Genomic DNA, 17,879 nt, shown 5'->3' on the forward strand with positions numbered 1-17,879 from the left:
TTGCTCTGTCTCTGGTGAATCCCCTCACTCTCCCACACATCTGGCCTGTGCCCTGGTTCTTGTATAAATAAAATAAATCTTAAAAAAAAAATACTGTAGGGAACTGTTGTCATCTGTAAGCAAATGGAAAACAGGATCATATTTTCATTTTAGAAAAATTCTTCAGAGACTAAAATGAAGAGTTCTCTAATAGACACTAGACTGTGGAGTGGCACAAAGCTAAAGTATGTCTTAGAAGAGTTTGGAAAGCTGTGATAGTAGATCAAATAAGAGTGATTGATCTGAAAGATGGGAGTGGGGATAGAGGCAGAGAGGTATATGTGTAGAACTCCGTTGGTGTGATATTCAAGTATACAAGGGAAGGAAACAACTCTGCTGAGTACTGGACTTTCAGTTTCGTCAATTAGGTGCTGTTTTGCTGAACCAGGGAAAGAGAAGTAAGTTTTAATGGGGAAGATGCTGAATTTGGTTTTGGACAAGCTGAGTCTTAGATTATTATAGAGCATCCAAGCAGAGATTTCCGGTAGATGGACATTAATCTGTCTGAATCCCATGATGAAGATCTAGGTTGTAGATGTATATTTAGCTATTATTTCTTACTATCTAAGTGATGATGATAGAAGAGATAACTCAGGGAGAATGGAGACTATCAGAGGGTTGTTGATTGACTTGTGGAAATAATAGGAGTTAAAGAGCCAAATGAGGATGAAAAATAGTAATGATGAATAGGAAGAAACTAGAGAGATATTTCACAATATTATGCAGAAGAGTATTGGCTAGCAAAGCAAATATAGTCTCCTTGCTCTCGGTCCCAAGTGATTCAGGATCTGTTCCCAGGCAGAGTCTCCTCTTCTTTATTTCTCATCTCCATTTCTATTTCTCACTTATCTTCTTTCAATTCGTTGGAAATAATCTTGTACATCCATACATTTTCATGTTTCCATCCTTTCTTACAATCTCTCTCAAATGACCTTTCCTTCCATCCTTTCTTCTCCATGTCTAACTTGTCCTTCAAAACCCCCTTTTAGTGCTTCTGCCACCAGAGTTTCTCTCCTCAACGTGGAAGTATCATCTTCTAGCTTCACTTCCAATTTGTATTCCGATTACAACTTTCTTATGCCACTGCACATTAGGATTTGAAGCATAAGTATTTATGTACCATATTTGGCCCCGTTGACAAGAGTATAAGTTCCTGAAGACTAAGAACTCATTCTCCTAAATTAACCTCCACAGTGCACTATTGTGAAAACAGCAAGTACTTAATAATTATTTATTGAACACCTGCATTGCTGCCTATACTGTTTGTACTAAACAATGAACGTAGGGTCTTTTTGAATCTTTTGATGTTAGCTGAGGCTAACATGGAAATGCTAACTTATGAATTCTGTTTCTGGAGGTTTTAATATATGTAGGTGCATATTGACCAAATATATGATGGAAAAGTATTTCATAAAAGCACATTCATGATACAGAGGCAGAAAGTGGAAATGTAATGTAAAGGATGTTTATTTCAAAAATCAGTAATCTGCTCTTCATGTTATTCTCATACAAGAATGATGAATACTTGTTTCTCCCTCACCTTCTGTTTGTGTAATTTTAAAGTTAATGTCATGTAATAGTCATGTAAAAGAGAAACACAAAGTATTTTTATTTACCTTAAAGGCTGGTATATGATGCTAAACATAGCAGTTTCTTCAATGATGTCCTACTAATAATCCTAAATCTTCCAACATATTTTAGTATTTTAAAATAAGGCAACTAGTGAAGCTGTTCATTTAAATCAAATAAGGGTTAAATGATAACTTGACTTATCTTTTAAATGACAAAAAATAAAGAAATTGCAAGACCTTTTCACACATTAGATATGTATTGTCATTTATCATCTAGATATCAGGCTAGCAGTGCGAAGTAATAAAACATATCATCGAAAAATGTGCTATAGGTCTGAATCACTCTTTCATTCCACCTCCCAGCTAACTGTAGTATTAAATCAAACAAGCAGAACATTTCCTTAGGCAGCCATTGCCTTTTAATTTCCTGAAGAACCTTAAAATATCATTCATTACAAGTACTACACATATTTGGTTTTTAAAAGTCTCATAAATCAATAGCAGGCTGACTGTAATAATTATTACAAGTTAGTGCATAATTTTCGTGCTGAAGGCTGCATGCAGAACTTTAGCATATGCAAACGAGGCAATTCAAACTGTGTATAGATATTAATATGAAGAAGCAGGTAACGAGGTGCAGGCTATGAATTATGCATCAAGAGTGGCTGATCTTCAATGAGGAAAATGAATTCAGCATGTAATCTAATTAGTGATGGAAGTCTATTACATCTAACTGCAAAAGCAACCGTCCTTGAAACAAATTTATTTACAGTCCATGTTACCACTTGAAACAACTTTGAAATGATGTGTAAGACAACAGCTTAATTGTAAAAATTTTTTGTTTATTTGTTTCAGTTCTAGACCTGGAAGGCCTCCGAAGAGGACTCAAAGTGTCACCTCCCCAGAGAATTCTCATATCATGCCACATTCTGTCCCTGGCCTCATGTCTCCTGGGATAATCCCACCAACAGGTAAGAGCACTACTTACATATGCCAAAAATACTAAAAATCAGCCAGTGCCATGGCTTTTACATGAACTGATGTTTATGAAGATATTTGCACCCATCAGTTAGGTTTTTTTCCACAATGTTAATGATAAAAATTTACTTCAAAACTGCATTCTTTAAAATAAAATGAAAGAAGCTTAATTGGGCACAGTGCTAGGAGTTATGCTGATCAATCCTCTCACTAATATTAAAATATAATATTTTTCCTGTTATGAGTCACAACTCAGAGATAATCAGTGACTTTCCCAAGGTCAATCAGCTGGTAACTGCCAGGGGTTATCCAAACTCAAGTCTCTGAGTTCTAATCATTTTTCCTCCCACAATCATTTGAGATAGATTGAAGTGCATCCAAACCAAATGCAGTAACTATGTCAATTAGAAATCTTTTAATTTTTCTGAAATTAGAATGTGAATACATTTTCTTTAGACACATTTGAAGAATGTTTATTACTAAAATTTTGAAAAGTTACAAGTGAAAAAACAGTGTTGACCACATAAGCTTGATTCCATGAACAATTTAGTAGTATACCACATCCCAAAATACCTCATTTGCATTTCACTACCTGGATGTGTTCATGGATTCTTTTATTTACACACACACACACACACACACACACACACACACGTTTGCCCACTTTCCATGTTTCATCCAGATCCATGAGCAAATTAAAATTATAATATTGATAATATTAGGTAACATAGAATATTTGCATTAATTCTTGCCATCATGGAATTTTATTGAATATAGAGAAAAATTTATAATTATGAAATACAACTAATACAAAGAACATAAACTGGCAAGAGGAGGAAAGAGTCTTCATTTTTTCTTTGAATTTCCATATCATTATTTTCCCTTTTCCCTTGTCTTTCTCCATATTGTAATATAATCATGTTATATGTTATCGGATTTTGACATTCTTTATTGGATTGAAAGCTACTTGAAAGCAATGACAATTTTAACTTTTCTTCATTTTTATGGCAGCATATGAATGGTTTATTCACCTTTGTGGACCTTTTATTAAATGTATGTTGAGTTCAAATTGAAGCTATTTGTTCATTTTATGTAGGTTTTTTTTTTTTTTTACATAAAGGTACCAAAGATTTTTAATAGTAAATAATTTAACTTCTCATTAAGAGTTATATTTTTGTGCTAATTTTTCAGATGAATATGTGATATAATTAATTCTCAGTGAGCTGTGTTTTGGAGATTTTAAAAATAATCACTTTAATAGTGATTATTCTGCATTTGGTCTTTCTATTAACTTTCACATATTACTAATCCCAGCTACCTTATTGGTGGAAAGTAGTTCAGAATATACTGGTATTAAAATAGGGAAAAGCTGATTCCAAATTGCCTGCCAACATTTACTCTTTTAAGGTGAAGAAAGTACTTCATTATCAAATAATGATGAAAAAAAGGTGATGCCATCAGAATCTTAGTAAAGCAACAACTCAGATATTTAATACATACAATTAACTTTGCAATAAGTAAAGTTTCTACATAACTGAAGATCACATTAAAACTCAAAATCAAGGGCCTCCCTGGTGGTGCAAGGGGTTAAGATACAACCCATGAAGCTATCTGCAGCTACTTCAGCACGAGTTCGATCCCTGTCCAGGGGGCTAACCCGCATTTAGCACAGCAAACCTCTCCTGTCTTGCCCGCTGCTCCCCTCAGCAGTGTATTTCAGTCAGTCTGTCTGTTCTGTTCCACACTCTGTCTCTGGTGAATCCTCTCACCTCCTATACCTCTGGCCTGTACCCCAGTTCTTATATGCCTAAATAAATAAATCTTTAAAAAACCCTCAAAATCAAAATAGTTATTTTTGATAGAACTCTTTTTGAAATATACACTTCTTGCTAAGTAAACAGAAACAATGAAGATTTTAAAATTAGACTTTTAATTAGGGTCTTTTTTTTTTTAAGATTTATTTATTTATTTATACAAGCACTGGGTACAGTCAGAAGTGCGGGAGGGTGAGAGATGCCAGAGCAGGGAACAGAACAGACAGACTGAAGAAGAAATACACTGCTGAGGGGAGCAGCGGGCACGGCAGGAGGGGTCTGTTGCGTCATGTGGGACTCTCTCCTATGGCCGGGGATCGAACCAGTGCTGCAGAGGCTGCAGGTAGCTTCGCAGCCCAGCGCTCAACTACTGCGCCACCAGGGGAGGCCCTATGGACATTCATTTTTAAAGTAGCGTTATACATTTTTTTTTTCACTTTTGTTCTTTCTTATATGTTATGAACACAGAAACCAGAATTTCTCATTAGCTTATTAAGAATTATATTGAAAAAGACCTAAAGAAATCATGTTCCAGGAAAGGGTGAGGAGATTTTGGTTCATCAAGAAGGCAGACTAGATTGAGCTTGTGGGTATCAGACCATTCAGTTTTCTAAGGAGACCACTGAATGGCTTTGAGTACATCCTATTACACTTAGTTTCAATTTTTAAACATTGAGTCACAGATTTGAAGCTTTTCAGAGCCACAAATGAATAATTTTATCTTATTATATTAGATATGATTTCTTTTTACATAAAAATTTCTAGATGGAGAATTTCAGATTTTAGGGAATAGGAATAATTAAATCCCTTAGAGAATGAGCTATTTACTCTCTTATAGCTTTAACTGAAAATGATCTTAAAGAGTTGCATTTCTCAAAAAAGTTTAACATTTTTCTACCAAGGAGTAAGTAATTAATGTTCTGAGGGAATATGATTTAATATTAATAGTTTTTTATATCCCTGTACTTTATATTTGCTGCTTTCTTTTGAAAAATAAAATTTTATTTTTTTTATCCTGAGATGGGGTTGGTGAAGAGCAATATTTATTTTTTAATTTAATGATAAAACTTATACATCAAGTCTGTTGACATTAAACACACTAATTTGATTACATGTCAATTATTTTTGATCTGTGAGTTTAGGAATTTATTAATTTGGTTCCGAGTGTCTCTGTACATTGGCATCTTTAAAAGACTTGGGAATCATGTTTCTACAACTAGCAAAACAAAAACCATGTAAACCTCAACAAAATAGAGAATACAATCCCCATCCTCCAAATTTCAAATCCTTCCTAAGATTTGCATTGCAGCCTTCATAGAGATATTGACCTGTTCTTTGTACTTCCTGTATTACTATTTAAAAAACAAACCAAATGTAATTTTAACTTTAGAGTTGCAAAAATTGGTTCTGTGAAAAATAAAATTTATAATTTTTTTTAAATTTTTAGAAACCTATCAGTTTGTTCCTAATCATTTCCTCATATTTTTTTCTTTTCAAGATGAATAAAGTTAAATGCTCTTTCTAGAGGCATCTGCTTTCTCAGGGGAAAAAAAAATCACTCTTTATTTTTTTAAATGTCTTTTCCCATACCTAATATTATGTATTTAGATATCTCTGATTAAAGAAATGAGATTGCTTATCAACTTTTCATTTATTTGTTATTTTGTTTGCTTCAGTGGGCTTTTGTGTAACCTTAGAGGTGGGTGTGGGCAGATGGTGATAATTTCCAAAATTTATGGTTGTCACTGGATTCCATAGCAACCAGAAATGGAAGTTAATGAAAAAAAGAAGCTCTTTGTAGAGTCTTACAACGCAATACCTCCCGTGGTGTTCCCTATATTTATTTGGATTGAGCACATGCCATAAATCATTTTTGATAATAAATACCAGCTTGGAATAAAGTTATCCTAGCAACAGAGTTCCAATAGCATTCATATATTTTATAGAATCATGTGTATTTTACAGTTAGGAAAGGTCTATTTAGAAATTCTAAATAGTCCTCTCTAGTGCCAGGAGTGCAATTTGGATAGTATATTTGGCCAACTTTCTGATTTTATCTTTAGGGCAGAATGCAAACTGAATTTGAAATAGTGCTTTCATGTAAGTATTAAGGAGTAATTCAGGGAGTTCCAAATATTTGCATTTGACATTAAAAGAAAATTATTCAGTATTTAATTTATTTTTACATACACTCAAATTAAAAAAAATAAATGATTAATAGTTTTGCTTCTTGGACATATTCTTTTCTCACTGTGATGTTGTAGACACATAACTGAAATGTATTCAGGATAAAAACAGTAATTTTACACACATATGTACTATGCTTATAACTTAAGAACTTATAAATGTAATTTTATCATTCTTTAGAAAAAATGATATATCAGGGCAATACTAATTGAGAAGTTAATTGCATTGATAATTCTTAACATCAGCAAAACAAAACAGAAAGGACTATAAGAAACTATTTCCTTGTATAATCATAATTCAGAAACATTTTTGTTTATATTCTTTTTTTATTGCTAAATGTTACTAACCAGCAGTGACATCCAAATTACCTCCTTTTGTAATATAATTATAACACTTTAAATGCATCAAACATTTCAACTTCTGAGGAGAAAACTCATGGAATACTGTGGAAATGTGTCCAATAGCTGAGAAGCTTATTATAATAAATATATAATATTCCCTGGGAAGACTCAAGAATAACACAAAAAACACGGATGAAGCAGTCATAAATGGATTGATTGTCTTCATTAATAAATTGAACATAACCTACAGAATGCCTTACTCAAAGAGTAAATATGGTGTAAGCTGTTTAAACCTTTTACGTTTATGGAGTATGTTTTTTCATAAATTTATATGTCAGGGACAAAATAGTCATTAACTATTTTAAAGGTAGTACATTTAACCTATTAGTATTTCATGCATGTCCCATTTAGATTTTTCTTGAAGTGAAAAATAAAGATTATGTCTTTGATCCTTTTTGTAAATCCAGACTAAACACTGGACTTCATCATGTAATTAGTTTTAAAACTTGTCTTGGATACTATTAGTTTCCAATGGCTGCTCTTACAATTTACCACATATATCGGTAACTTAAATAAGTGAAAACTTATTCTCTCAATTTTAAATGTCTAAAATCATTAGCACTGGGCTCAAAGCAAGGGATCAGTGGGGCACATTCCCTCAGGAGGCTTGCTGGAATTTTCCTTTCCTAGTAGATTTGCTCTTGTGGTCACTACCAGGCATTCCTTGGTATGTAGCTGCCTCACCCCAGTTTCTGCCTTCTCTGCATGTGTGTGTGTGTGTGTGTGTGTGTGTGTGTGTGTGTGTGTGTGTGTGTAAAGTCTGCATCTGTCTCTGTCTTGTAAGGACTTTTGTCATTGTATTTAGGATTCATAAAATAATGATATTCTTTCTATCTCAGGTCCTTAACATAATCACATCTGCAAAGAATCTTTTTCCATGTAAAGTAGCATTCACAGGTTCCATGAATTTGGGCCGTACTTTGCTGGCCATTCAGTGTGAAATAGTGAGAGGTCCAAGATTGGACTGGTAGACTTGCTCCAAACAGGTTTTGGTCTATAGGGTGCGTTTTTCTGTTCTAATATACAGAATATTGCCCACTACAGAACAGATACTCAATATAGGCATTTGTATAATGAATATGCCTAATGGATAGTTAGCAAAGGATTTCTCAGAGGGATTATTATGCCTCAGAAATACAAATTTAATATTTGATGTTTTAGTGAATGGTTAAGCTCCAGGTTAAAGATTAAGAGTCTAGAGCCTTAAGGAGGTGTACAAAGTAAGTGGAAGACATTATTTGTTTTTTTAGAGATTATGATGGCTATATTTAAGCACTATAATCAATTATTATTGAAACGTTTATCGCTAAATTGATGATCTAGAGAAATAGCAATAGAGAACATGTTAGTCTTTAAAATCCCTGCATAGATGCATCACATTGTACACGATATTTTATAGTCTTTAAGGATTGGAATCCTCAGTGTATCTATAGTATCTTGATACAGAATTAATTTAACACACATATGAAAAAATATATAGCTCATAATTTAGCTGGATATACATATAGCTTTGGTATGAGTAGCTAGATAATGTATTTATCTACTTTAAACCTATATGTAACATACATTATAATCAAACACCTTCGGTCAAATCAAAATATGTTCTGGTTATAGTACTAGCACAGGAATTCATACAAAGCTTTATTTCTAAGCTCTTAGGGGAAAGATATATTTTTAGATTTAATTAAATAACCATATATTACTGGACTTCTGGACAGCCCACTCATCTATTTAATTAGAAGAAATTACAACCCTTTCTTCTCTAATTTGTTTCTTCCAAGTTTCTATCGAGTTCTATAGTCTCTAATGCCTACTTATACTTCTGCCTCAGTGGATTTGCAGTAATGAAGTTACTGATATCCTTAATTGACTAATTGTTAGGTATCATTTGCTTACTTTTCGGTAATTGTGACGCCGCCTATATAAACATGGAGAGAAGTTTTATTTACATTAAGAAAAGCACATCATATACAAGTCAACTTTTGATAATGATAGCGGATGGTATATGGATTACCTGGAACTCTGTGGTTTACCCATTTCTTTGTGACTCAAGACAGGGATCTAATCCCTTGGTGGTATATTAACATTACCTGTTGTCTTTTATTGCCGACTGCAATTTCTTGACCAATGCGAAGTGCTTTTGCCATCCTTTCACCCTCTCTAACAGAAAGTGAGAAATACAAATGTTCATTCGGGGAAAATATTAACTCTGCTATAGATAGATTTTTACTATTTCTAATGATGTTGTAGAATGAACAGACTTGTTCAGTCTCTTTCACTGTATTTGCCACAACTCATTCCTTTAATGATGTCCTCCAGGTTTGTTATTGTAAGGATTGACACATATGTTGGATTTTCTTGATCTTCCTTCTAAGCATTTTGGGATAAGTTTTACAACTTTACCCTCTTCTTCTCAAAGAAACAGAATTGCTAAGATCTCTATTTGTAGATAAATTATCACATGTAAGAAAGGTAACACTATTAATAAGACCTTGAAAAATTTCTTAAAACATTTATTGTCATAATCATGAATCAAGTTAGGACAAGATTTGAATGCATTCTGAATGAAAAAAAAAAATTAGAGGATATTTTTTAAGATTTATTTATTTATACATACAAGAATTGGAGTATAGGCCAGAGTTGTGGGTGATGAGAGGATTCACCAGTGACAGAGTGGGGAACAGAACAGACAGACTGACTGAAATACATTGCTGAGAGGAGCAGTGGGCGAGACAGGAGCGGTCTGCTGCACCAAGTGGGTAACTTCCTGGCTGGGGATTGAACTCGTGCTGCATAGGCTGCAGATAGCTTCATGGGTTGCGTCTTAACCTCTTGCACCACCAGGGAGGCCCCGCATCAGAGTATTTTATTTAGTTATTCAATCATATGAACCAACATTGGGCTAGAAATTCTGAAGGATCTGATATAAACCTCAGCTTAAAGGATGGGAATATAAAGTTCAGTTCAAGGGATCAGCAATACTATTTTACTTTGCAATACAGATGACATCTGGAATATTTATTATCTGTCATAGCAGAAGAGTTGTCTGTAGGCCATTGACAACTGGTGCACATTAAAGGACTAGCTTCGATGATAGGGTTTTGGAAATGATAGTGATGTTGTCTTACGAAGAATTACAGATGGTCTCGAAATTGGTGAGAGATTAGATTTGAGCTATGCTTCTTTGAGCATAAAAATCTAACTGATGTAAGGTAACTACAGTGAGTACTGTATTGATTTCCATAAGAAAGACCTTGTTAGAAGGAAAACTGTCTAAGTGTGGAACTTATTACTAATAAAACTTTGACTTTTCCTATTAACAGAAGAGTTCATGAAGAAACGGGTATGAAAATTTGTTAGCCACTGTTTTTAGATTTCATAATTTGTATAGACTATTGTACATAATAAATACTAGCTATATAAAAAATTTTCACTCTCCCTATCAGCCATCCATTTCCCCCTCTTAGTTAGGAAAACTTAAAGGTGATTTTGCATTGGAGGGAAGTAGATTAGAATAAGGCCATCTTGATTACTTGTAATTATAAAAATTGATGATTCTATTTTATTTTAATTTGTATAATTTTTTTTCCAAATTTGACATGGTGTCTTTCTAGCTAGTGGGTATCCACTTTTTGGGTTCTTGATTTCTTATATTTTTTCATTATTTTTAATATAGTGTGAAACATTACTTTTGAGATGACTTTTATATTTAAAAGCTCTCATACTATTTCTTAACAGATTTGCATGGTCAGTATTGTTAACTTATGGATAAAACTTGATGAGAGTAAATTAACAAACCTTTTCTTTCCAATTGATACTTATAAGTATTTCATGAATAATCCAGGAAGGGGCCCAAAGCTGTAGAATTAATAGCTAGGAGGAAATAACAGTCACTCAATATAATATAAAGGAATACTTATAGCTGTGATTGATTTGGAACTAGGAGTGGAAAAATGTGTTATTTTAACCAGTAGACTTCAGAATTGTTGTTCAAAGATATGAACTCTTAAAGACATTTGTGAAAAACCTTGAACTATACTATAAATTATATTGATGTGAGTTTTCAAGTTAAAAAATAAAGTCCTCAGAAGTTAATTCCTGAAAGCCATAGAAATCTTCCAAACACAACACTTTTTATTTTGTATGAGTTATGAACAATATATTTATTTAATGAGCAAACTTAAAAAAATGTACTATTATTGTTTTCAGTGAGGTAATATTGGTTTATGGCATTGCATTGATTTAGGGTTATAGTTCACATCACCATAATCTTTCACTACAGTCCATTCCCTTCAACCATTTTCTCCCTGGCCCCTACCAGCCTTCTCTGGTAGCCTCCATTCTATAGTCTGATTTCCAGTTTTTTTTTTCCCTTTGTTTCATTTCTTTATTTCACATATGAATGAAATCATCTTCTATTTGTCTTTTTCCTTCTGACTTATATCTGACTTATTCCACTTAGTATAATCCTTTCCATTTTCATCCATGTTATTATAAATGAAAATATTTCATTTTTTATAGCTGAGCAGTATTCCATTGTGCATATATATATATATATATATTACGTTTTCTTTATCAACACACCTATCATAGTGAATTTAGGCTGTTTCTCTAACTTGGCTATTGCAAATAGTGGCTCAGTGAACATAGGTGTACAAATATCTCTTTGAATTAGTGAATTATCATCTTTCAAGTAGAAACATAGAAGTGGAATTGCTGGATCATGTGGTAGAACTACTTTTAATATTTTGAGAAAATCCCATAAGACCTGGAAATGTCTACATTCTCACCAATGTGTGCAAGGGCTCCTTTTTCTCCACACCATTTCCAGCACTTGTTGTTTCTGATGTTTTTTTGATATGGGCCATTTTTACTGTGTGAGGTTGTATCTCATCGTTCTGATTTGTAGTTTCTCGATAACTTTTTACAAAGTAATAATTGAGCCAAACATTTTTGTCCTTTATTTCCTTTACTTGTAAAAAAAAGAATTCTTTCATTATATTAAAATTATTTTTCTAGTTCAATTGCCATGAATGTTCAATGACACAATTTACAGCATCATTCTAAAAATGATGAAGCTAGGCGAAGATAAATTGTTATTTTAATTAAACAATCCAATCCAAATAGTATTGCTCACTTTTTATGACCACATTGGCTCCATTGCATTAGTGACTTTTAAAATGTACACACGGTTTAGGAAGTCTTAAGAAGTTCTTAGGAACTTGGCAAATTACTCAAATTACAAAAATGTGCCCTGCATATATCCCTTTTAGAAGCAGTTAACACTAAAATTTGGGTATTATATGTTTACGTTTAAGAAATTAATGACAATGCCTTATTTTTATAAATTTTCACTTGTAGGCAAAATAATATTTATGGATATGAAATGCCATTGCTACTGTTATAATATATGTTGAAACTGTCATATATTGCTTTCAGAATTATGCTCAGTGCAAATGGTAGTAGACCTTAAATATGGAGATTGCTTTCAATTGATTACAGCTATATGCTGTGCTATTTAATTGTGGGAAATGAATTGACACATACTGTAAAGTAAACAATGAAGCCAGATTTTAAAATGATAAAACTGTAACCTAATTCAATAAATTGAGTCATATTACGCAAACACTTTTGCACTTCATTAAGGAAGTAGCCAGTATAATTAATGTGAGAGCTTTTTGTAATGTTTACTTGTTTATATATAGCTAAGGATGTATAGACTAAACTCTTTCAAGATCTTTTTTTTTTTTTTTTTTTTTTTTTTTTTATAGAGGCATGTTTTATTTATTTATTTGTTTGTTTGTTTGTTCTGTTTACACATGCACTGGGTACAGTCAGAAGTGCGGGAGGGTGAGAGAATTCACCAGAGCCAGAGTGGGGAGCAGAGCAGGCAGAAGGACCGAAGTACACTGCTGAGGGGAGCAGCGGGCGGCAGGAGAGGTCTGCGCGCCATGTGGGACCCTCCTCCGGTGGCCGGGGAGCAGCCGGGGATCGAACCGGCGCCGCAGAGGCCGCGGGCAGCTTCGCAACCCAGCGCTCAACCGCTGCGCCACCGGGGAGGCCCACTCTTTCAAGATCTTTTATGTAATTTCAGATTTTAATTAAAGTTGACATGAGCTTAATTCCTAGAGAACATCATTGTGGATTTGATTCTATCAATATTTTTGCTGATTTTATAATACAATGAATGGGTTTATGATTCTTTTTTAAAGGATATATATTTTTCAAACATTCCTAACTTGGAAATAAAACATTTGGCTTTCATTCTCTTTTTCATCAATTGTTAGCTATGTGACCTTGAACATCATCTAGCCTCATTTGTTCAGTCATCACAAAGTATTGTTACCAAAAACCCATTTTAGAGAAGACAGAAAAAAACGCTAACGATTTGTTCAAAGTTTCACTATTATGTTTCACTATTTCTACATCAAATGGTCTTTTAATATCATCTGTAAAATTACTTTCCTAAATCAATTGGTCTTTTAATATTATCTATAAACCAAACATCATAAACTCTGCCCTATCATGTGCTTGATAGGAGTTTGTGAAGAACAATGAGGTAATGTAATATAAAACAATTTGCAAAGTATTATACTGCAAAGTATTATCATATTATCATCTTATTTTTAAATTTATTATGTTGATTTTTAAAATAGGACTTTTGCCTGTCTAAGGAGAATACCATTCATTTATCTTTTTATTTGAATTTTCCAGTTCTAGAAATGATGGCCCTTCCCCCTATTTATGACATCAAGCTGTAGTCACTTTTTTAAATTTCAAAGTAAAATTGGTTTTGTATCTTTCATTAGCTCAAATAAAATACTTTCTCCCTGATACAGTCTTCTCATGTCAATTATTGCTTTTTGATCATCATGTTATATATAATTTTGAGATTAATATTTAATTCACTGAAATTCAACCTATATCAAATTCTTTGAAATAGTATCATCCCATCAAACCTGTTCTAACTAATTTTCATTTAGAAATGCAATCATGTGGAGAGGCTATTTTTTTCTCAATATATATTTTCTAGTAATTTGAATTTGCTTCCTAAAATGTAAAACCTGCTGATGTTTTCAATGTAAAAGTGGATAGATATATATCTATTCCAAAAAGCTATGATGTCATAAATTGCTACTTTGGATTAGATTTACAAATGTAATGTTATGTCATGAAGATTTTCTTTAAGTATGTGTAATATTCAGTGATGTTTATCATAAAGCTGATGCTTATTCCTTTTCAAAATTCATATCTCTGCCATTATTTTTCCCAACTAAGATATCAAGTTGAAAACTATAGCATCATGGAGATTTTGCTTGTTCTTGTATTTGGATACCTTCATTTATTTATTAAAGTAGTAAATACTTTTGTATTATTTATTAGCTTATATTTGCTTAAGGGAATTATTCTAGGGATTTATATTGAGAAAAATGTTTAAGTAGAATTACATGTAACCATGTTGATTCAAATGAATAGAAATGAAAATCTCTTTAAATTCTCAGAAAATGAATCTCTTAATAGTACAATATAACAACATTTTGAGGTAATATGAGCACAAGATTCATCTTATCATACCTAACCTTTAAGTTACTTATTGAATAAATTGCATTTAAGAATACCATTCCAAGGAGAATACGTTACCATATGACCTGTCCATATGAGTTGTCTTTTTGATTTATAATGGCAATTGCTTTCTCGGCATGGATTTCATGACATAATAATATTCTATGAATTTCTGAAATTGCAGTGAGCTTCACATCAATCATCTGTAATAAAATACTATATGTATCAATGAGAGAGTAATATTGGAAGGTAGATATTTTAGAAGTATGCATTTATCCCCAGTACCAATGCTGTTATTTTAATGAAGGAAGCAGATTGCTTTTTTTGATATTTGTTAAATTGATTATAAAAATGATCAGCATCATCACTCTGATTAGCCCATTGCCCCATAGTCTCAATAGTAATCTTAATTTTCCCTTAGATGTATTGACTGTCCATCCAGCTAATTTTGCCTAGAACACTGTTGTTTTTGGCCTGAATTCAAGGAAATCTATTGCTTCTGGGGTTCCTAGGCAAAATTTCAGAATTATAATTAAACACATGTTACTCAAACTACCATTATCTATCCATGTTTCTTTTTGTGTATAAGTATCAGAGAGATTTACTGTAGATCTTAGCTATGTAAGGAATTGGATATATTGCTCCTTTCCCCCCAATTTTTCTTCACAAAATATTATTGAAAATATGTGAATTGTAGTCTTTCCTAAGTAAATATTTATACTTATTATTCATAAAAAAAAATCAATACCTAGAATTTGCCATCAATGGTTGTTTCGTACTTTTAATCTCACTTAGTTTTGTTCCCAAAATGCCACATTATTTAGCAAGTGTGATTCTACATTTATTTGACATATATTATTTCATCTTTTCATTAATGGTCATTATTTGTTTTAATTGATTTCTTTTTTCCTGTATAAGTTAGGAGGTATTTCTTTTAAAATTGTTCATATTTGAAGGAACATATTTGAAACTTATGACTACATCAAAGCGAACTTTATAGAAACATTTTTAAAAGTTTATTCAAATTTGTAATTTGTATCCTGTGGTTTAGAAAAGCCATAGTCGTATTGCAGATGTAAACACAAGAAAAGCATATTTTTTGCAAGTGAAATGCATTTTAAATTTGCTTCAAAATAGATGCTTGAGTTTATCAATAATACATAGCACATCTTGTATGTCTCTTACATATATTAATGCACTGTTAATATGTTTACTATAAGACTTTGTCTACACATAACATATATAGTGTTGAGCTTCTAAGTATTAAAATGGAATGAAACAAAACCATAGAATGAAAAAATTCCATGGAATGGAAAGAAACAAAACCAAGTTATCAGATACATTTACATTTTGCTGAAAAATTCCAAGTACTTTTACACATAGAATCAATATCTCTGCCTACACTTTTCAACACTCTATATTCAGTTGTTAGTATGGTACCGATATCTGATCAGAACATTGTTAAATTAAAAATAATTAATTGATATTGTTATTTTATTGAATTTTTGTGAATTCACATTTCCATCACTAGTATGATCCCAGATTTCATAATAATCTTCAGAGCGTGGGTTTAGTTTAACATTCTTTGTTTTTCCTTTTGCATTGTATCGATAGTATCTGAACTACTTGGATTTTTACTATTTTCACATTAAGATACCAATGAACAGGACAGGAAATAGAAATAATTTCAATAATTTATGATTATTCAGCATTTCAAATTCTACATTTATTTTATTTTGCTTTGTCTTGTTCTCTAAAGGAAATGTTGTTTCTGAAATTGACAAAAAGTTTAAACTTCATAGAAAAATGAACACATGGCATTTTTTATTTTCTCCTGAACTCAAAATCCAAATGAAAGATTTGAATATTAGGACCTTGGCTTGACTCACCTCTGCTTAATTTTGACAGTTGTCTTAAAGTGAATTTAGTGTTTAATGAAATTTTCTGGACTGATAACTCAAGACCTGAAGGGAACAATTCTAGTAGTGAGAAAGTAATTTTCTGGCCTAATTACACCTTCGACCTCACTACAAAGTCTGTCAACAAAAGTGCCAGGTTTGATCATGATTTTTTTTGACGTGTATTCACCAATCTACTTCACACAGGAGACTTTTAACAATAGCATTTGGTATTTGCAACCTAACTCAGATTTTACATCTGGAAGTCAAATCTCTGTATACCATTGCCAATAAGAGATTTACTCAAACTGTTTTTAGTTTTGAAAAAATAAATGAGGATTAATAACTTTGCATATTCTACTCTTTGGATCTCTTCTTGACTATATTATTTTACATGATCAAAATAATTATATCAAGTATTAGCAGATGAATGATAAATTCTTTTAAAAAATTTGAGCAACCGAAGTCTCTAAAATCTCTAACTGGAGATTCTGTAATTCACTCTAAAAGCTTAATAGAGTTATAGAGTTTAATATTTGGAATTTGTAAAACTGACTCTTAATTAAGGGGATGTGAATCTTTGATAAGCCTCAACAACTGGATATATGAATATTAATAATTCTCTTAGATTTCTGATAATGAGGTTCCATATATTTTAAGGAAATAATATGTTTTTAAATGTTATTTGTTTTGGCGTTAACTCTTGAATCCTTTCACAATAATGTTTGGCCAGAAGACATTTAACTGTTACTTAAAGATCTATGTTTATCATATGATCCCAGATTCTACCTCCTAAACTTTTAATGATCTACACGCTCGACTTAGCCAGTAGCTAACTGAATAGTGAATGTGTAATTTTCACATCATTAGAGTATTAGTAATTTTTACTATCTTTTGGGATTTATTGTATTTCAGTTATGAAGTCCTTTTACACATATTAGCTCAGTTAACTCTATAATATGTCTTTGGATAGTTATTATGGTTTTCATTTTATAGATGAGTAAATTTTGGCACTGATTTTTCTTGCTTAAGAGTGTTAACTTGACTGCCAAGCCTGTCCCCTAAATCATATGCAATAGCTTTGCATATTTATCAGCAGCATGGTGTCCATTTATGTTTATTATATTTGATTAAAACGTATATTCACCATTCCATTTCATCCTGGATATTTTTGGCAATAGCATTGATGTATTTAAACTAACTACAATTTTTACATCTGGGAAAAATCCTCAGTGTACTATTGCCAATATGGTGATTTACTCAAGTCCATTTTAAATTTGATAGACTATGTGGGTGCTAATGAGCATTACATATTGCAGTATTTTGGCAGCAGTCTTTTATGCTTAGACCATATCACCATTATTGTGCCCATTGTGGTTATTATGTCTTAGATGTCATGAAAGAAACAGTTTGTAGAAATAGGGTACT

The 17,879-nt window shown here is 32.2% G+C and overlaps 1 protein-coding gene across 1 annotated transcript in view; it reads left to right on the top strand.

Annotated features, from left to right (window-relative positions):
* DACH1 (dachshund family transcription factor 1) overlaps window positions 1-17,879 on the top strand; it is a 411,464-nt gene that overhangs the window by 170,867 nt on the left and 222,718 nt on the right. The window contains 1 exon segment of the mRNA XM_054701972.1: window positions 2,466-2,581. Within this exon segment, the coding sequence (XP_054557947.1) occupies window positions 2,466-2,581 (116 nt within the window).

The sequence above is a fragment of the Talpa occidentalis genome, unplaced genomic scaffold, assembly GCF_014898055.3.
Source record: "Talpa occidentalis isolate TD23 unplaced genomic scaffold, MPIMG_talOcc4v2.1 talOcc4.5, whole genome shotgun sequence".
NCBI lineage: Eukaryota > Metazoa > Chordata > Mammalia > Eulipotyphla > Talpidae > Talpa > Talpa occidentalis.